Consider the following 21070-nt stretch of genomic DNA (forward strand, 5'->3'; position numbering starts at 1 on the left):
AGATAATCTCAATCAATCATTCACTCTGTTATCACCTCCAGACCAGCCTACTATAATAATGCATTTGGATCTAACCCTGTACAATACAACTGGGGATTCTGGATAAAACCCAAATAAGATGCTCAAGTTTCTCCACTAATTCCATTGATTTTCAGATGCAGTGTGGCAAGAACTCACTGGATTGTCTGGGACCTGGTTATCTGAGTGACCATCTCTGTCTCCTCATATAAAATTGGGATGCTCTTGTGATGGAAGTGAAATAGAACTTAGAGACTGGCAAAGTTCTACTGATAAAGGGCCTTTATCAATGTATCCAAACCTGAAATCAGCAGCATTCAGTGCACGAACCAAAATGTGCTTATTTGATCTGATTTTTGGACAGTCTTTTTAATCTTAGGGTTTATCTACACACAACTGTACACTTTAACTGTACTGGTATACTAACAGTACAACTCCCTACGTGGATGCAACTACACTAGTACAAAGAGGGGTTTATGCTAATATAGCTTACTCCATAACTATTCCATGAACATTATCTCACTTAGGCAACAGCAATTGTTCCTTGCACTCCATTATGAATCACTTGTATTCTTTGTTACTGTTTAACTTTTGCAAAACCAGGGACTAGTTGCTAAGGATAGAGGCACTATGGTAAATAATTAAACCGACTTCAGCAAAACTGAAACACCATCACATTCCACCTCCTTTCTAGGAAAACTGGCTACTCTGTATAAGTATAAAATAGCCTCCATAGTCTTTTTACAAATACCAAAAACAGTAGGTTTAAGTTAAAGATGATGACCTAGATCTTCAGACACTACTAGTAACGTTGAGTGCCCAACCTGAGCCACAAGGAGGTGCTTGATTTTCAGGAAAGGTAGAACACACACGAATTTGAGCATCCAAAACTGGAGACCCAACATCACACTAGCTCACTTTCGAAAATTTAGGTCCCCATGCCTGTTCAAGTGTAAGATTCAATAGTAGAGCATAAGTGTCTCATGATCATCTCTGGAAAGAGTACTTCAACGAAGACATATAGAAAACGTTAGTAGATTTGTTTCTTAGGCCAAGTCTAAACTCAGAGGGAACATCAAAGCAAGATGCGTAACTCCAGCTGTGTTAATTAGTCAACACGCCTTGTTTTGTGTTTCTCTGCCATCTCCCACAGTGGGAGGCGGACGGGAGCATGAAAAGTGAATTCACCCTATGAATAATTTCAAACCACTATTTTGTTTCCTCAGTTCTGACAAAGTCCCAAACTGTCAGCTCCTATTCTGTGAGGATTCCCAGGATGTGGTATGCTAATGACATCACAGTAATGTACCTACACCAGCGTATAGCATTAGCTTACAAAGGGTCCGGCAAACACATTAGTTTTTTATTCGTTGTTTTTTAAGAGTTTAGTGAGTCTGCTTACTTTTTAAACGCTGCATATCAAATCATTCACAGAGTTATTCTTAAGTTACTTAATATCCCCATGAAACAAGCAGATCTTTTCAAAGTTTTCCCTGCAATGGTTGTATTTCATGTTGCACTGTACATGTAGGACTTCTGCTTTTTCTGTCTGGAACTGCCTCCATTTTGTTTCTTGTTACAGTTGTATTGGATATCTGGATCCTACCAGTAAAAGTAGGGACAATTTAAAATAGAACAATTCTGGATTCTTCAAGGACTGAACAGTCTGTGAATATTCATAGAATGGTAGAATTGGAAGGAACCTTAAGAGGTCATCAATTCCAGTCCCAAGTACACAAGGCAGGACCAAGCACCAGCTAGACCAGTGGTCTCCCACCTTTTTACACCCAAGATCACTTCTTAAATGATAGACCAAGCCAAGATCTACCGCCCCGCCCCTTCCTTGAAGCCCTGCCCTTTCTATTCTCCTCCTCTCCGTCACTTGCTATCCCCAATCCTTATACTGCTGCTTTAAAAAAAAATTCTTCTGTAAGAAGAGGTTTTTCCGACATTTGGCCTGTCTAGACCAGACCAAATGTCAGAAAAAAACCCCTTCTTTTGGAAGCCCCCTTATTCTTTGGGGAAAGAGGAATATAGGGGTGACCGAAAGAGTCTGTTTGCTCTTCCACTAAAAAAGCAGAAGAACAAACGCAACCCTGGATGCAGAAGAGTTTTTCTGGGATATCTCCAGAATCCTGAAAAACTCCTGCAGTCTAGCCGGACCCTCACTGGGTTGAGACAGGATGTGTAGTCTCTGGGGTGGGAGTGAGGGATTTGGGTGTGGGAAGGGGTGAGCGGTGCAAGCTCTGGGAGGAAATCTGGATGCAGGAGGAGGTGGAGAAGGGGACACCGGCTAGGGGAGGGGGCTCCAGGCCAGGCAGTGTTGGGGTACTAAGCAAGCCACGGGCTTATGGATGTGAGGGTGCAGGAATTTGGGTTGGGGTATGTGAGGGGCTCGGGCAGGTTTGATAGGCTCAGATCTAGGGTCTGGGGAAGGGAGAATGCAGAAGTGGCTGTGGCCAGATGGGGGCTTGGCCTCAATTGGGGGTTTGTTGGCCAGGCTTCATTTTTAAATAAAATACTATGTTAAACACAAAAAGTTTTTGCATTGTCTTTCTTTATGAGAATGGCAGGGAACCTGCCTTGAGTCAGGGGTCACTGACTCATAGAAAAGTCATTCGGGAGCAGGGGACACAGTACTGGGGAGGGGTGCTAGTGGGTTCTGGGGCAGGGAACAGGGTGCCAGTGGGGGCAGGAGAGAGGGGGCAGGGTGCCAGAAGGACAGGTTTCTGCAGAGGGGAGCAGGGGGACAAGTTTCTGCAGAGGGGAAGGCAGGAGGGGACAGGTTTCTGCACTAGGGGACAGGGTGCCAGAGGGAACTGGTTTCTGCAGGGGGGGTAGGTTTCTGCAGGGGGGGGGGGAAACAAGGTTCAGGGCAGGGAGTTCCCTACACCAGCCACGGAGGGAAGCCTCTGACCCGCGCTCCCTCCGGGCTGAGCGCAGGGCAGCCGGGCTGGAGCGAAGAGAAGCCCCTTCTCTTTGCTCCAGCCCAGCTGCCCTGCGCTCAGCCCAGGAAGCTTGCTCCAGCACAGCTGGAGCCAGGCGCAGCCTCCCTGGGCTGAGCACAGGGCAGCCGGGCTGGAGCAAAGAGAAATGGCTGCCTGGCCAGCTGGCCATGGTGCTCGCCATGGCGCTCAGCCAAGGTGCATCATGCTCCACGTGGGCTGGTGCAGAGGGGAAGCTGCCTGGTCAGTGGGCTGTGGCGTTCAGCCTGGAGGAGGCTGAACCGCGCTCCAGCTGATCGGGCGGCTTCTCCTCTGTGCCTGCCCTCTACGTGGGCAGGCACAGAGGAGAAGCCGCCTGATCAGCTGTAGCATGGGGCAGCCTCTTTCAGCTCAAAGCCACAGCCAGCTGGCCAGGGTGTTTCAGCCCTCCCCACCTCCCAGCTCCCACCATTCCACGCAGCTACACACCTGTGCTGTTGCTCGGTGAGTAGCTGCTCCTCAAATGAGGAAATCAAAATTAAATGTACTGCGCAGGTGCACAGTTCAGAGAGGGCTCAAGAGCATCTCTTGGAGCCCCTGAGATCTACCGGTAGATCACAATCTACCGTTTGGTGACCACGGAGCTAGACCATCTCTGACAGGTGTTTTGTCTCGCCTGCTCTTAAAATACTTCCAAAGTTTTTCTTAATGTCCAACCTAAACGTCCCTTGTTGCAATTGAAGCCCATTGCTTCTTGTCCTATCATTAGGAGTTAAGAATAATACTTTTTTCTCCCTACTCCTTTTAACAAACTTTTAGGTACCTGAAAGCTACTATGATGTCCCTTCTCAGTCTTCTCTTTTCCAGACTACACCAACCCAATTCTTTCAATATTCTCTCACAGGTTGTGTATTCTAGACCTTTAATAATGTTGTTGCTCTTTTCTAGACCTTATCCAATTTGTCTACATCTTTCCTGAAATGTGGCACTCAGAACTGGACACAGTACTGCAGTTGAAGCTTAATCAGAGCAGAGTAGAGTGGAGGAATTACTTCTCGTATCTAGCTTACAAACTATTTAATGAAATAAACAATTCATTATGAATAGGCCCAAATCAAAATGTCACATCAAAAGCTTCTGAACTTTGGCGGGGACAAGGGTTTGGAATCTGAGCTCAGACTTGAATTTTGTAGTTTCGTTCTATTTATAAATAAATTAATTAGTTAAACTTATTTTATAAGTTGCTGTGCTGATTGACTGCTGGAGGTGTAGCGTGAATGAAGAATGAATAAAAGCTTGTTTAAATTCTTCTTATTTAGTGTTTGCTACAAGAGTAGGAAATGTGAACACTTGTGAGGATACCTAAATCACAACAGCGAAAACAATTCACGGCTCTAATGCATCAAAAATTATAAATATCCTTCCTGGCCTTATAATTTACAGAATAGGTGTCAACTTGGAAACGATTACCTTCGCAAAAACACACACTTAAAAAAACAAACTGTAAAGAAAAGTTTATTGCATCTGAAATCCTTACATAATCCTGTAATAATCCATGTAACACAAGCTTGGTTAGAAAGCAGTCTATATAATTAGAGGTTTAAAGCCTTCTTCTATTCTGTAAACATTGGTATTTGTGTGGATGGTCACAACAGTAAGCAAAGATCTTTAGTACATTTGTCGAGACTGAAGGGACCACAGAATAATTTTTTTTTAAACTGGTTACTTTTGATACCAATGCTGTCTGATCAGGTTCTTTTTATGTTTGGTGTCTCAATCTTCCTTTTTGTTTTCCAAGACACTAGTACTGAACAAACGACTAATGCTTTATCTTCTCCCCATTGTTCTGCTAAAACATTTTTGAAAAGATGAAAAATTAATTAGGATGCACTCACCTCATTTTCTTCTTCTCTATTGCAATCCAGCCGAGGAAGCATGCAAAAGAAAAACAGAAAGAAAGTGTAAATACCTTGCTGATACAAGAGATCTATTAATAGTCTTTAAATTAAAAAAAAAAATGAGCCAGATTCTCAAGCCTTTGCTCACATTGAATAGCACTTTGCTCTCCAAACAGTTCCACTGCAATGAATGAGGTTACTTGCTAAGCAAAGGTGTCACAATCTGTCCCTGTGAGCCTTAACTTCTCCTAACGTGCCAAACTACCTCTAAAAAAGAAGAGGCAACAAATCTGTGTTTGTAAAAGGTTAGTCATTTCCCAACGCTTCTACAGTCAAGAACACTGACCAGGTAACCCTTGTTAAAACCAAACTAGCTGAGTTGAGTTTTTCTGATGCTTTAAGAATTCATAAACTCTGTTTCAATGAGTAAGAACCATATACTGGCATACTGCAAGCTTCAAACTAAAATCATGAAAAACAAACGAGAAATTGTAGTCATTTTTCCTTCCAGTTTTGTAAGATTACTTTTAACAATCCTATGAAAAGATCACAGCACCTGTTCTTTTCCAGAAAGCTCCCACACCATCACTACCAAAACTAAATATTTATCTCAACTTAAAAAAAAAAAAAAAAAAAAAAAAGCTTGCTTTTTTTTTCCAGGGAAACCAAGAGAAACACCCGTATTTTATATTACGGACACCAATACTTAATACGATCTGGCATTCCAAAGCCAAGGAAATAGATACTTTAAACATTCTAACCTCTCAAGCACTAAATAACTTTCCATATTAAACTAATTTTAATCAATCTTACAGCATTCAGAATTAAGTGCACAACTCAGTTCTGACTTAGCATTTCCTCAATAAAAGTTCTTCACATGGATATACTACATACAAAATAAGTTATTTCTTCTATGAGAAAAAAATATGACGGTTTCTACTGCCATTTGATTTTAAATGCTTGGGAGATGCTCACATATGACTTTGATGGAGCATGGAAATACTCATATGCAGGGCTCGACACACTGCTGATTCTACTCGCCTGTGGCAAGTAGATTTCAGCCGGTTGCTCTGTGCGCCCCATTCACCGGTGCTGCGCACATGCACAGTGCCGGTCTGGCACATGCGTGGTGCAGGACTGGCGAGTAGCTCTCGCCTCAGTTTGTTGAGCCCTGCTCATATGGATAGATGGAAATATTTGAGTTTTTTATATCACTAGACATGATTTTCCAGCTAATTGCTCAAGATTGGAGATATTTTCTCTGACTAGGGAAAAAACCCGCAGGCCTTGTTTACATTAAATGCAGAGCAATAATTCACCAAAGGTGCAGCTCAGCTCAACCATTGGCAGATATGGTGGAAGGGCTCACGCAGCGAGGGCCTGACATTTTACCACTGTCACGAAATCCATAGGCTCTCTGTGAGGTCACAATTTTCAAAGTAGAAAGCCAGCTATTACTTTCTGTATGGAACATGTAGCAACTCCAACAAATGACAGCACAGACCTGGCTGAAAACTTCCCCTCCTAAATAAAAGTCTATTGATGCTCCCAGAAAGCATATTCATACGTTTCTTTTACAACAGCAACAACAGGCTTTGATTTTATGAAGGTTTATGTTTTGTCATGACTAGGAATGTAAAATCCCATTTAATCAGTTAACTGGATGTTATGTCTAACCAGTTAACCGCTTAAACAGAGGGGCTGTGTCTACACTGGGCCACTTATTCCAGAAAATCAGACGCTTTTCCGGAATAAGCTGCGAGCTGTCTACACTGGCCCTTGAATTTCCGGAAAAGCAATTATGCTCTACTGTACAAAATCAGCCGCTATTCCGGAAAAACTATTCTGCTCCCGCTCGGGCATAAGTCCTTATTCCGGAACACTGTTCCGGAAAAGGGCCAGTGTAGACAGCCCAGTAGTCTTTTCCGGAAAAAAGCCCCGATCGCGAAAATGGCGATCGGGGCTCTTTTCCGGAAAAGCGCGTCTACATTGGCCACAGACGCTTTTCCGGAAAAGGGGCTTTTCTGGAAAAGCAGCCTGCCAATGTAGACGCTCCTTTTCCGGAAAAACTGAAAACGGAATAGTATTCCGTTTTAAGCATTTCCGGAAATTCATGCCAGTGTAGACACAGCCAGGCAGTGCAGCGGGCCCTGCTGGCCTAGAGCTTCCCCTTGCCCACCCGTACAAGCACTGAAATCAACTATAAAAGGAACAAGCACAACAAAACGTTAAGTCTGATGACTTCACAGTAGCTACAATGTTTTAGCCATGGCAAGTTAACAGATTATGTTTCTAGCAACCTTGTTTAAAGATTTCTGGTTTGCATTTTATTAATCTTCAGGTAGATTAAAAAAACCATGTTTCTATTTAAATCAGACACTGTTTCCTTTTCTCCGCGAACTCTTGGGAGTTGTTTTAAGGGGTCACCCTCCCCACCCCTTAGAAAAAGAGGAAACCCTAAAGTAGAAATCACATCTTAAATTGCAGACAGCTATGAACAGGTGGGTGAAACTCTGAAAGATGGAATTTACCCAGTCATACAATCCTATATAAAAAACTACAAGTATCAGAAAGCTGTAGTTTCTTTCACTTAAGCCAAATTAAAATTAAAGAACCATATATTACAACTCTGACTAGGGATGTAAAATCCCAGTCAATCTGTTAACCAGTTAAATGTTAAGTTAACAGGTTAAACATTAGGTTAACCAACTAAATCCAGCTCTGAGTTGGGGACTATTCCAGCCCAGCTGAAGCGGCCCCCAGGGCTCCCATGCCAAGCCCCACGCTGGGGCTGGCTGCCAGCTCCTAGCCCCACATGGAGGCCAGGCATGCCGCCGGTTTCCAGCTCGTACGCACCCGCGACCCCCACACACAGAAGATGCTCCAGACACCAGAGCAACCCTTCTCTGCGGCAGAAAGAGGGCTGCTCCAGCCCCCAAAAGTTACCAGTTACCAGATCCAGTAGGAATCACCCTAAACGGATGATGCTTAACCAGTTAACTTCTCTCATCCCTAATTCTGACAGCCTGCCACTTTCTACAGTTACATCACAGTGAAAAACTTTTATCCGGTTACTTAGCCATAAGGTTTGTAAATGTCTGAAGTCTGACTAAAGAGTAAATATAAGTTCTACCTAATACACAATAAGGAACATCTTAGCCAGCCCAGGCTGTCATGGGCATATTAACACAAAGGAAGGATCTCCCGCCACCTCCCAATGTGCAGCATCTCAGACATTCCTAACTTAGTATGAAAACTCTTTTGCCTCTATTGTATGCCAACTCACAATTGTCTTTTTCATATAAGCTTTGTGCACACTAGACAAATGTTACCAAAAAATCCTGATGTGATAGAACGAGGTCCTGGAAGCTTCTAGCTTGGTGAGACCACTTCTACATGTTTCACTCCCTATCAGTTCAGTTTCAACACCCATTCAAGCCTTGGTCTGACTGATGTCAATACCACTGAGAATCCTTATTAGTGCTAACAGATATGGTATGATTTGTGATATGAACAGCTGTACAACAAGAATAAGAGAATCCCCTCAATGTCTCCTAGCCCACTGAACCACCACTCTACACCAATACTTGTCAGTTGTTACAGATCCTAGGCGGAATCTGAACCAACAACACAGAAATGAAATAATCTCTATTTTATTGCTCAAATCATACTACCCAGTTTCCGTAAAATTTATTTTCAGTGTAAAACACCACCACACGTTGAATGCACTAGTTAAAATTATAGAATATCTATCAGAGTAAGCAACGTGTTTTACGTGATACTGATACCACTACAGAGCAGCCGGACAGATTAAATTAGAAGCTATTATGCATGCTTAGAAACAAGAGACACAAAATTCACTTTCCATTTATTTGTCACTCACTGACAAACATAACTAAAACCAAAAAGCTTAGAAATCTGAAGTTTCATCATGTGTTTTATTAATTAATCCCTAATCTGCCTAGATTTTTAAAATATAAATTAGTACCTGTTCTTATGATTAAATTGAATAAACGTTGTGCTACACTACAGTGAGCAGTTGTACAGACCACAAAGTTATACTTCTAGTCCTCAACAATGTCCTTGATAATTACATATGGGATTATACAATGATGAGAAAAGCAGGAAAACAACAGACTATCCAGTACTTTCTCCCTCATCCCAACAAGTGGCATAGAGCAGAAGAGCTAAGAGATACACAAAAATACAGCAATAGTGTCAAGACCTCTTCTTAAAAAAAGATACCAACTTAAACTAAACTCAATTTCCAAACTTGAGTTAAATGAGTTTCAAGTATACACCTGTCTCCTCTCTCCAACAATTGACTTTGTGGTTCTATAATAGATTTTCCTATTTTAAAGGTGTTTCTCCTTTGTTGTTTCATGAAAGAACCCCACAAACAGGGATAACTGACTGTATATGCATTGCTATCAAATACAAAAGGTAGACTGAAAATTCATTTTTCTTTCATCTTTTATTTACAAGAATCTTAGGGGCTACTTATAACAGTGCTAAAACACGATAGATAGAAATGTGGTTTTAGAGCTACTACTGGAGGAGTGAGATGTCACTGGACAGGGTATTATATTGAGCAGCGGTTCTCAAACTTTTTGGGCTCTGGAGCCCTTTACATGAGTAAAAATGTATGCGGAGCCCCAGTGGTCCAGTGATTGTATGTGTTGTACCTATCGATGCTTCCAGTTTGTCAACCTCACGGAGCCCTGGGGCTCAGCAGAACACAATTTAAGAAACACTGATATAGGGAATGACAAATTAGGGATGTTAAATGGTGTTTAATCAGCTATTTGACTAGTCTACTGTATTAGCTGATATAGGGAGGAAATGAAGAGCCGCAGCGGGGTTAGCGCCTGGCCCTAGGACCTAACTCTGCTGCGGCTCTGTCTTTTAAATGTATTAAGAGCTGCCAGCCTCCTAATACATTTAAAAGCACAAGTGCAGTGGGGCAGATTGGAGCACGAGCTGGGGGAAATCAGCTGATTCCTAGCTCGTGTCCAGTCCCCTGCTATGCCTCTGCCTCTTCCCACCCCCCCGCCAGAGATGGCGCTGGGGGGGAAGGGGAACCCGTTTTTAAACCAGCTCCCCCCAGCACCAGCTCCCGCCCACCTTGCTGCTTCTGCAGCAGGGGGGAAGGAAGAGGCGGGAGAGCGACAAGTTGAGTCAGTCAACTAGTTGCTTACATTACAAAACAGGAGCATCTGTCATTGGTATTAAAGTTCCTAGCAAAGGATACCTTGAAGACTATTGTTTATACATCATTCTAAGGGTGTGTTTACACTGCACCGTTATTTTGAGATAACTAGCATTTTTTCAAAATAATGTGAGCACCTACACAGTCATTCTGTTATTTTGAAATAACACACGGCTTATTCCAAAATCTGTAAACCTCATTCTACGAGAATGAATGCCTATTCCGAAATAGCTATTTCGAAACAAGTCATGCTCCACCAGGGCCATTCTAAGTTATTCCTCCCCAGTGCCTTCTGGGGATCTAAATCGAGATAACACATCTACATTAGGGAAGCCGACCTTGGACTAATTTTGAGGCTTCCCTGCAGTGTAGACCTGCTATTTCAAAAGAAACTATTTCGGAATAGCTTATTTTGAATAAGCGTGCAGTGTAGATGTACCCTAAGTGTGCATATTTTTCCTCCCATTTAGAAAACTAATAGAGAATTTACCAGGCATTGCTTAGGTCCCTGTGGCGGCTCTGGGCATGGGGTGGAGGGTGTGGGAGTCAGGGCAGGGAGTTGGGGGCTCAGGGGAGGGTGTGGGGATGCCAGAAGGAGGGCAGGTGTTGGGGAGCTCAGGGCTGCTGACCCAGCCCCTACTCCCAGGGCCAACTGGCACTGTGCTGCCCAGCTGCTGGCTGGTGTCCAGGGGACTGCCCAATGGTGTCCGATGATGGGGCTGGGGGGAGGGGGAGTGGTTTGGGATCCAACTTTGGGGAAGGGAGGCAGCTAATCAGCAGCTGGCAACATGCAAAGACCTCCTCCACGCACCTCAACGAGCCACTGTGTTACAAGTATGGCTGCCCACCTGTGGTCACTCTGCAATATAACTGTCCCTCATGCTTGCTGCCCCCTTGTGGTCATTCTGGAGCATAACCGTCCCTGCTATCAGACCCCCTTTCCAGGAAACCATTCCCCTTTCCATGTTATGGAAAACAACTGGATTCCAGGCATATTCAATTGTCCTGGCACAGGCAAACCCTTATCTTGCTTTAAGTTATGATAAAAGGAAGCAGCATACCAAATTTGGTGGTCCTAGCTTTTACCATTTAGGAGAAATTCTTGAACAAACCAACTCACAGATGGATAGATAGACAGATGCACCAAGTTTCTAAAATATATAGTAAGAAATACCTCACCTTGATTGCACCACTTAGCTTTCAGGTTGCTTTACCAATACCGTATCTCCCAGCTACTGTAAACATACTGTGGTCCTCACTAATACACCTGCTTGCCAACTCAGCCCTAACTTCAGAGCTGTGACAGGCACTTTCATAAAACAAAATGCCTGGTTTCCAATGGACGTTATTAACAGAGATTTTAGGAAAAGGAGTTTCCTAATTTGGAAGGCATTTTCCACACTAGAAATCTGCCTGGTTACATCAATATATGCCTTGCTATTGAAGTAATACCATCAGTACAAATCCAAAGGGTGGACAAGACAAACAGCTGTAAATTGTAATTTGCACTTTTGCAGCTTATCCCAGGATGACACAGTTGTAAATGCCAGTGGTGCATATGCCTGTTACACAAATATTCTCCTGATGCAGCCCATCATCAGTGGCAGGAATCAGAGAAAATGTCAAGTGTAGACAAGGGTTTAACTTCAACCCTGCTGCCTTCTTTCCTCACTTAATCTGGCTCTCACATTCAGAGCTGGAAACGAAGATCCGTTGCTCAACCTACATTCTGGTAAAGAAGAGAGATGGAGCACTTTGAATGAAAGCATTATCCAAATTCTTGACGTGTACAGCATTTGACATTTTGTCGGCTTAATTTCATGTTTTAGCCAGGCCTGTAAGATCAGTGCTCTGTAGCATCATGCATGGTCACCAGAATCTCAGTGTAGAATTTCTTACAAGTGCGGAGCTACTGGTACAGCTCACCCCAGCAATCCCCAGTGTTAATATTTCTCTCAACACATAAAAAGCTGAACTTTGCTAACTGAGAAAGAGGCAGACTAACTTGCAAGCCACACAAATTGACAATCTCCATCCAAATGCTAGATATTAAAATGATTAAGAACCTTAACTGATGCCTCTTCCAGGTCTGATAGGAGGCATTAAGAATAGATCTAACAGACATAGTACAATGTGGAAAAATTATAGCTCTATACTTTTTTTTTTTACTATGATCATTTAAACTCCTTTCTTTCACAGCTGAAGGGAATATAGACTTGATATTGGCATGTGCTAAAATGTTTGTTCAAAGCTGTGGTAACACAGAGAAACACTACCATAGCAACCATAAATGCTGCTGCTGGTTCCAAAGCAGTTGTATTAAGGAAATGGAGTGGTAGAAGTGAGTGGGTGCAGGGTGACTGCCATGAAAAAGGGCAGAGCTGATTTGGTAGGAAGCCCAAAGAGAAGATGAAAAATGGATCCAGGACCATATTATGAAAAGCATTTGCCTTTCTGCTGCTACTCTGAGAAGATGCACTAAGGGAAAGTGAGTCAGAAAAAGCAGCACATGTGAAAAACTGCAGAACATTTTCCCAAAGCTAAATGTATTAGCCGCTATTTCTACATGGTTATATTAAAATGAAGCAATTTTAGAGCCACTTGCGTACTTTGCATTGGGAAGCAAGGTGACTCAGAACTCTAACACCAACTTTCAGGGCTTCTGGTCTTTTGTTTTACTAGAGAACACACATGTCCACTACTTCCCCTTAAATAACCTAAAATCTTCCCGGACTGTTAAAGAACTATGTATAACTCACCCTATCTCCCCCTTTGGTTTAGTACCAGGAGATATCTAAATAAGAAACCAAAGGAATGCTTAATTTTTAAAGCATGACAGGAATCATCATAAGCAATGCCGTTGCCATAGCAGCCATGCACAGGATTACTGACTGGGAATACTGCAAGTAAATTAATGGCTGCATGCACAATAACTAAAGAAAGGTGGAGAATGAAAGAGACACCAACACAGTCCAGCTGAGACAGCGTGTAAAGGCAAAACAAAAAAGAATATTAAAATCAACTATTAAAAAAAAATTCAAAATTACCCCAAAATCCACAACAATCTTAAAATGAAGACTCCTCGTCTGCCAATATTTGAGATACCAAATGGGTAGTTCTAGGCATGTAAGCAACTAGTCGACTACCCGATAAGCACAAGCTTGTCAGACAGTCGAGTAGTGATTCAACTAGTTGCTTCCCCCCCCCCCCCCCCCCCCCGTACCTCGGCACCATCTTAAGGACACCACCTTCCTCTCTCCCCTCCGCCCCCCGCTGCCTCTATCATTATCAACAATACGATTAGCTCCGTAACTGCAATTTAACATCCTCAGGTAGTTCACAACTTCCTCGGAATGCCCTCTTCCCATCCTCCTCTAGATATCAGAGGATTTTTTATTTGTAGCTCTTAGAAAGTACAAGCAGAACCCTGAAAATTTGTGGATATCTGCAGGTATGTGTGCAGGGCTCTAGATATAAGAGGTAGGGACTCATCAGTCCCACTGCCTTTACTGGCAGCCATTAGTTTAAATTTAATCTCACTTCCTGTAAACCCTGGTACCAGAACCCCACCTCTCCCATCCCCCCATCATAAAACAGTACATGTGGGGATGAAATACCAACAGCTGATGACAAGAAGGACTGCAAGGTACCAGAAGAGACACTGAATATTAATCTTCCAACTCTAACAACGTCTTCACTCCATAATGCATTTGCATTGCTACTCCCATCTGCCATCTAGTCCACGGTAGGTTGTAGATGACTCATAGCAGGGACCTTGCCTTTTCCACATCTGTAATGTGTTCTGTAAACTCACATCACTACAAAAAATAATCCATAGCTATTTATTAGGCGTCATGAGTCCACCTGCAGGTGAGACAGAAAAAATATAGTAGAACGTGACAAGCCACAGAAGCTTAAGCAAACTACAGGTTGAACCTCTCTAGTCCAGTACTTTCTGGTCCGGTACCATCTGCGGTCCAGCATGACTTCAGTTAGACAGATGTCCACTTATCACGGGTGTGGCCAAGTTTTGCGGGGGTCCCATAAAGTTTGTTTACAGCCACCAGTCCTGGCTATCAGTGTTCTATACTGTTATTTAGCTCTAATTTACCCCCGGAAATGTCTTTTAAGAGCCCATTATGCAGTTAAGTGTTGGTATTGCTGCTACACAATAGTAACCTCCCATGGTTTAGCAAATTCTCTGGTGCAGCACTAGTAAAATCTCAAGGGTTCCAGATTAGAGAGGTTAAAAGAGGATAAAGAGGGAAGTTCTTTCACTGATCAGTAACGGTTAAGAGACCTGAATCAAAGGATAGGAATAAATGATCAGATTTCACAGCAAAGAGAGGTGAATAGTAGGGTCCCCCAAGGATCAATATTGAGACCTAGCAATGGTGGAAGCAACAGCAGACAAAGTACCACAAGTCACAGCGGTTAAGTCAGCACTGTTACTCCAGTAGAGAGGTGTCTGAAAGTTCTCTGAAAAACAAGAAGGACATAGCAATAGCAGCCAGACAGATGATGCTGTCTGGCCACCATCTTATTAAGGAATGTCTGCAGCATGTAGACAGTTTTCTTGCTAACTGGAAGGGAAGCTAGACTTCTCTGTGCCACTTGAAGAAAAATGTTAATGCTCTTAACATAAACTAAGAAATAAGACCAGTCTTAGACTTAAGTGAAGATATAAATACCAACCTTCCCTGAAACTACCCTTTTCAAGATGGCCTATGAAACAGAATTATCAACAGTGACATTTTTACATTCTTTGACACTAGTGGCTTCAGAGAGCGTGTTTATAGTTGTGCAAGGGGAAAAAGAGGTTGGTCATTAAATTTAACAAACCTCAAGGATCCTGCCAAACAAAAGTATCAACTAGCCCAGCCTAATAATATTGTGCAGCTCTGATGTGGGCTCCCTAATTTGTTTTCCTCTCTCGCTCATCAAGACAACAATTGGGTCTCTCCCTACATGGCTCCTTCTTGAAGAAAGATTCTATTGTATAAATATGCAACCTCCTCTGAAGACTGGACAAGTATCTCTCTGGATTAAGCCAATAGGTTTAGTCTCCTTCCTGATAGTTCTTCATTGTTCCAAAGACTCTTTTTGTCTGCCAGGGAATGGGAAGTCCACTTATCCAAGCTTAACACACTAAAGATATTTAGGGTCAAAACTGCATGGCTGGGCAACATTTTAAGTGACAGGTAAGAAGTGAGATTCATAGTTAAAGGCAATCAAGGTGTCTAACCATGAAAAATCATGGAGCTGAAGAAGAGCTCTATATAAGTTAAAAGCTTGTCTCTTTCACCAACAGAAATTGGTCCAATAAAACATTCAACCACCTTGTACCACCACCACCACCACAAAAAAAAAAAAAAAAAAAAAAATCTGATGCTTTAGGGAACCTATAGTCAAATTAATCACTCTTACTTGTCATACTGCCCTCTGTCCCTGCCTCCAAGACATTTACTTTAACAAACACAGTTTGCATGCAGAACCAAGGCCTACTTTGTGTGGCAAGAACCAAGGCCTACTTTGTGTGGCGCACTGTTCCCCTCTTGTGACACCTAGACCATTCTAAAGATTAACAAGTATTGCAGCATTAGATAAGAGCCATGTGGCTTTTACTTCATGAAGTAGAGACTCATATACTAAGGTTTGGAGACCTATGGTTCAATCCAACCTATCAACCATGGGGTCTCTTGGCATTACACATGCATAACTTCATCTCTAGTAAAACGTAGAAAGTTTGCATTGCATATTCATCATTACCATACAACTACACAACAAAACAAATTCTATCAAACTGTAAAAAAAAGGGTCAGTAACCCAAGATGAAGAAAAAATCCAGACTGTTCAAAAGGGACAAAGTAATGAGAAATCAAGGTGTAAATTTGCATTACCTATGGTAGGTACTTATACATGTTTATCATGAAAGTTGGTAACTAGGCCCTTATTCCCAGTATGTCCTCCCAAAACAGAAAGAGCTAAAAGATTTAAATAATTCTGTCCTTTACCTTCCAACCAGAACACACACTTCCCGTGAGTGTGTACACACACGTACACATTATACACCAAGAGTCTTCCATGTCAAACTTTAGAACGATTTCATTGTATTTTTCAGTTCCTAGAGTTCTAGAGTTCTACAGTCTCCCTTATAAATAATGTCTCTCACACACACACACACACACACACACACACACACACACACACACACACACACACACACACACACACCCTCTCAGCATTTTAGAATAAATTTGACAATAATCAGATTATTCCTATGCTCACTGAACTCTGGATGAAAAAAAAATCTAATTTAAAACACTCCCTTGGTTATCAATACTGTTAACAGATCAAGAGATTTGACATAGTTAGATCTCAAAGTATCCAAAATCTCTGGGAGTCAAACTAGAACCTAAGTGACTATCTCAAGTCTGAATGTGTTTAGTTCTTAAAGCCTATCTTCACAAATCTTTCCAATCCTATCCCAAATTAGTCACAATGTTTACCTTTGTAAGTCTTCCAAACACAAAGATGCCTTCAAAATCTGAAATCAGTATCCACTTAGTAGTCTAGATGTGGCCTCAAGCATCTTCTACAGCCGAATCCTTAGTCCCTTCCTTTATAACTCAGTGCATCCAAACATCATTTGCTTTCTTTGCGGCATCATACAGTTCACCACTTACTAACACACTTTTAGGGTCTTTCTAAATTCCAGTTCTAGCATGTTACTCATTCACCACCTACTACCTCATCTCATCGAATTCTGGTCCTTACCATTTCATACAATGACCCCCCCCCCCCCCCTTTTGCCACTTATCTTCTCAGATCGTTCTGAAAATCTGTATTTCCACAGTATTTATGACAGATCCAATGTAGGCGTGTGCCAATTTAGCTCTACAGATAAAACGGAGATTAGCCACTATATAAAGCCCTGAGGAACATTACTTACTCCTTTGCTGCCATTTATGAATTCTGTACTACCTCCAGCCAGATTTTTATTCAGGTCACTTCATTACAGAATCCAAAATTCTTGAATTACACTGTAGTTTGCTGTGATAAATTAAGTTTAAGCTTATATTACAAAACTTGCTGCGTGGGTTCAGTGTGCAGCAGCAGGCATCTTGGAAGTCACTCTTCCTTCCCCTCCAACACAAGGGTTACAAATTTTAAAATAACCTAAACTCCATGCATCATTTTTTAAACAATTGCTTTGTCTGAATTAAGCTACTTGACAAAGCTCACCACCGCAGAAGGGGGAAGAACCAAGTGATTGAAAACAGAGAAACTGTATACGCTGGTCAAACGTACGAAGTGTATTATTGCCCGTAGACAGGTATAGTTCCCAACATCAATAGAAGATTATTACAGCTGGGCAAACTATAGTAGCAGCAGAAATTTAACACATCCTGCTTTTATGCAAAATAACAAATAATGAAGGAAGTGAAACACTGAGAATGGGCTATGGCGGTTTCTAAACACTGGTTTTCAGAACTTTCTGCAAATATCAGCACTGCTATTCAAGATAGAACAGCAATTGCAAGTGCTTCACTACTTTCACTAACACTATTTGCACTCAGAACTGTTAATTTTTCCTTTTCAACTACAAAATTCCATCAGATATTTAGGAGTAATCGGGGGGGGGGGGGGAGGGGGAAACGATTCTTCTACTCCAAACTTTTAAAAAAGCAAATAGCCCAGGTAAGTGAATTAGACCAAGATTCTCAAACTGTGGGTTAGGACCCCAAAGAGGGTTGCAACCCCATTTTAATGTAGTCATCCAGGCTGGTGTTGGCCCTGGCACCCAGCAAGCCTGAAGCCCAATCCTATGCCCCACTGCCCAAGGTCAAAGCCCCGGGGCTTCAGCTTTTCCCTCCCCGCCAACCCAGGATAACGTGGCTCGGGCAGACTCCCTCTTTGGTCCCCACTCCTGTGGTTGTGCAGTAGTTGTTGTCAGAAGGGGTTCACAGTGCATGAAGTTGGAGAACCCCCAAACTAGAGTTAAATTTCACACATGATTAGTTCTCAATGAGGAATTCTGGGCCTCATCGGCATACACTGAAAATTAACAAGATACAAGCAATGAAAACAGGTCTGACCATGCGTAGTCAAAGCAATGCCTCCAGAATTATGGAGTTACTGTCCAGTGTACCCAGCAGGTACAGAGTATCAGTCAGTAACTAACAAACAGGCAAGCTAACTTTAATACCTATGAAGTTGATCAAACAGAAATTGCACAATTCCACTAATACAACCAGGATCCTTCTTTTTCTTTTAACTTAAGCAGAATTAAATGCAAACCACCTATTTTAATGCAACATTAAGTTTACACGTATGACCCTATAACTCAGGAAATTGCATTTAAATCTCACTGCACTGTTAGTTCATCCCCATTGCAGAGGCATTATTTTTCTTTATTGCTTAAGGCACTATATGTATATTTTATAGAAACAGATATGTAGATATATATATGTCAACGCATATATACTTAAGGCTACTTAGGAGTTCTGCCTTTTATACTTTTGAAGTTTACTTGTTACTGATGTTAATTAAACCTGTAAACCTAGAAAGTATTTAATATTAAAAGAATTCAAACACTAGGGTAGCTGTTTCTGTCCACAATCGCACAGGATTTCACATGAAGTCATGGAGACGGCTCAGAAATGGGAGGGAGCATGGGCTGTAATAGCAGAGATAAAGGAGAGAAGGCAGAACTGGGAAGCAAAATCAAATCAGTATCTTAGATACCTATACACAAATGTAAGAAGTATGGGGAACGAGCAGGAAGAGCTTGAAGTGCTAACAACACAACTATGATGTAGCTGGTATCACAGAGACTTGGTGGGATAATACACGACTGGAATATTGGTATAGAAGGGTATAGCATGGTCAAGAAGGATAGGCAGGGGAAAAAAAGGAGGTGTTGCCTTATATACTAAAAATGTATACACTTGGACTGAGGTAGAAATGGGCATAGGAGACAGACTTGTTGAGAATCTATGGGTTAGGCTAAAAGGGGTAAAAAACAAGGGTGATGTCATGCTAGGGGTCTACTACAGACCACCTGCCCAGGTAGAAGAGGTGGATGAGGCTTTTTTTAAACATCTCACAAAATCATCCAAAGCGCAGGATTTGGTGGTGATGGAAGACTTCAACTATCCAGACATATGCTAGGAAACTCAACACAGCAGGAAACAGATTATCCAATAAGTTCTTGGACTGCATTGGAGACTTTTTTTTTATTTCAGAAGGTTGAGAAAGCTACGGAGGGAAGCTGTTCTTGACTGGATTTTAACAAATAGGGAAGAACTGGTGGAAAATTTGAAAATGGAAGGCAGCTTGGGTGAAAGTGATCATGAAATCATAGAGTTCATGATTCTAAGGAATGGTAGAAGGGAGAACAACAAAATAGAAACAATGAATTTCAGGAAGGCATATTTCAGTCAACTCAGACAGCTGATAGGTAAGGTCCCATGGGAAGCAAGACTCAGAGGAAAAACAACTGAAGAGCGCTGGTAGTTTTTTAAAGGGACATTATTAAGGGCCCAAAAGCAAACTATTCCACTGCATAGGAAAGATAGAAAGTACGGCAAAAGACCACTTTGGATCAACTAGGAAATCTGACATCATCTAAAAAAAAAAAAAAAAAAGAGTTGTATAAAAAGTAGAAACTAAGTCAAATTACAAAGGATAAATATAAGCAAACAACACAGGTATGCAGAGGCAAGATTAGAAAGGCAAAAAGCACAAAATAAGCTAAATCTAGCAAGAGACATGAAGTGTAACAAGAAGATGTTCTACAAATATAGTAGAAGCAAGGAAGACCAAGGACAGGGTAGGCCCATTGCTCAGTGAAGAGGGAGAAACTAGAACAGAAAACTTGGAAATGACAGGAGGAGCTTAATGCTTTCTTTGTTTTGGTTTTCGTCAAGACGACAGGTGGTGACAGGATGCCCAAATGGGGAATGATAGTGGAAATGGGGTAGGTAGGTTTAGAAGTTAATTAAAAAAAAAGTTAAAAATTACTTAGAAAAGTTAGATGTCTTCAACTAACCAGGGCCTGATGAAATGAACCCTAGAATACTCAAGGAGCTGATAGAGGAGGTATCTGACCCTTTAGCTATCTTTGAAAAACATGGAAGTAGGGAGAGATTCCAGAAGACTGGAAAAGGGAAAATATAGTGCCCATGTACAAAAAGGGAAATAAGAACAACCCAGGAAACCACAGACCAGTCAGTATAACTTCCATGCCAGGGATGTTAATGGAGAAGGTAATTAAGCAATTCATCTGCAAACATCTGGAAGATAATAAGGTGATAGGGAACAGCCAGCATGGATTTGTAAAGAACAAATCACGTCACACCCATTTGATAGCTTTCTTTGATAGAACATCAAGCCCTGTGTCTACAGGAGAAGCGGTGGATGTGGTATACCTAGACTTCAGTAAGGCATTTGACATGGTCTCACATGACCTTATCAATAAACTAGGGAAATACAACCTAGACGGAGCTACTATAAGGTGAGTGCATAACTGGCTAGATAACTGTTCTCAGAGAGGAGTTATTAACAGTTCACAGTCATGCTGGAAGGGCATAACAAGTGAGGTACTGCAGGGCTCTGTTTTGGGACCGGTTCTGTTCCATATCTTCATCAATGATTTAGATGATGTCATGGAGGTCTTATCTAGACTACGCTAGAGTGTTGAAAGAGGATATGCAAATTTGTGGGAATTTGCATATCTCCTTCCAATGGCAGAGCTTTCAAAAGTGAAAGTAGTTTAGACGCGACTTTTTCAGTAACCCTTCCCCCCGGTCAAAAAGCCACGTAAACCTCATTTTTTGAGGAAGAGTTCTAGTTCTGGGCACCGTATTTCAAGGAAGATGTGGAGAACTTGGAGACGATCCAGAGAACAACAAAAATTATGAAAGGTCTAGAAAACATGAGCTAGGGAGCTTTAGGTTGAATATTAGGAAAAGTTTCCTAACTGTCAGGGTGGTTGAACACTGGAATAAATTGCCGAG

At 41.9% G+C, this 21070-nt stretch overlaps 1 protein-coding gene across 4 annotated transcripts in view; it reads right to left on the reverse strand.

The window, feature by feature from the left end:
- The window catches only part of SETD2 (SET domain containing 2, histone lysine methyltransferase), a 135672-nt gene that overhangs the window by 104961 nt on the left and 9641 nt on the right, over positions 1–21070 (reverse strand). For 3 of the 4 annotated variants that reach the window (XM_075922985.1, XM_075922984.1, XM_075922982.1), the window contains exon 2: positions 4838–4876. In XM_075922985.1, the coding sequence (XP_075779100.1) occupies positions 4838–4876 (39 nt within the window). The remainder of the gene's footprint in view (positions 1–4837; positions 4877–21070) is intronic. The other variant, XM_075922983.1, reaches the window with a different exon arrangement.

Source organism: Pelodiscus sinensis, chromosome 2 (genome assembly GCF_049634645.1).
Source record: "Pelodiscus sinensis isolate JC-2024 chromosome 2, ASM4963464v1, whole genome shotgun sequence".
NCBI classification, from domain to species: Eukaryota; Metazoa; Chordata; order Testudines; family Trionychidae; genus Pelodiscus; species Pelodiscus sinensis.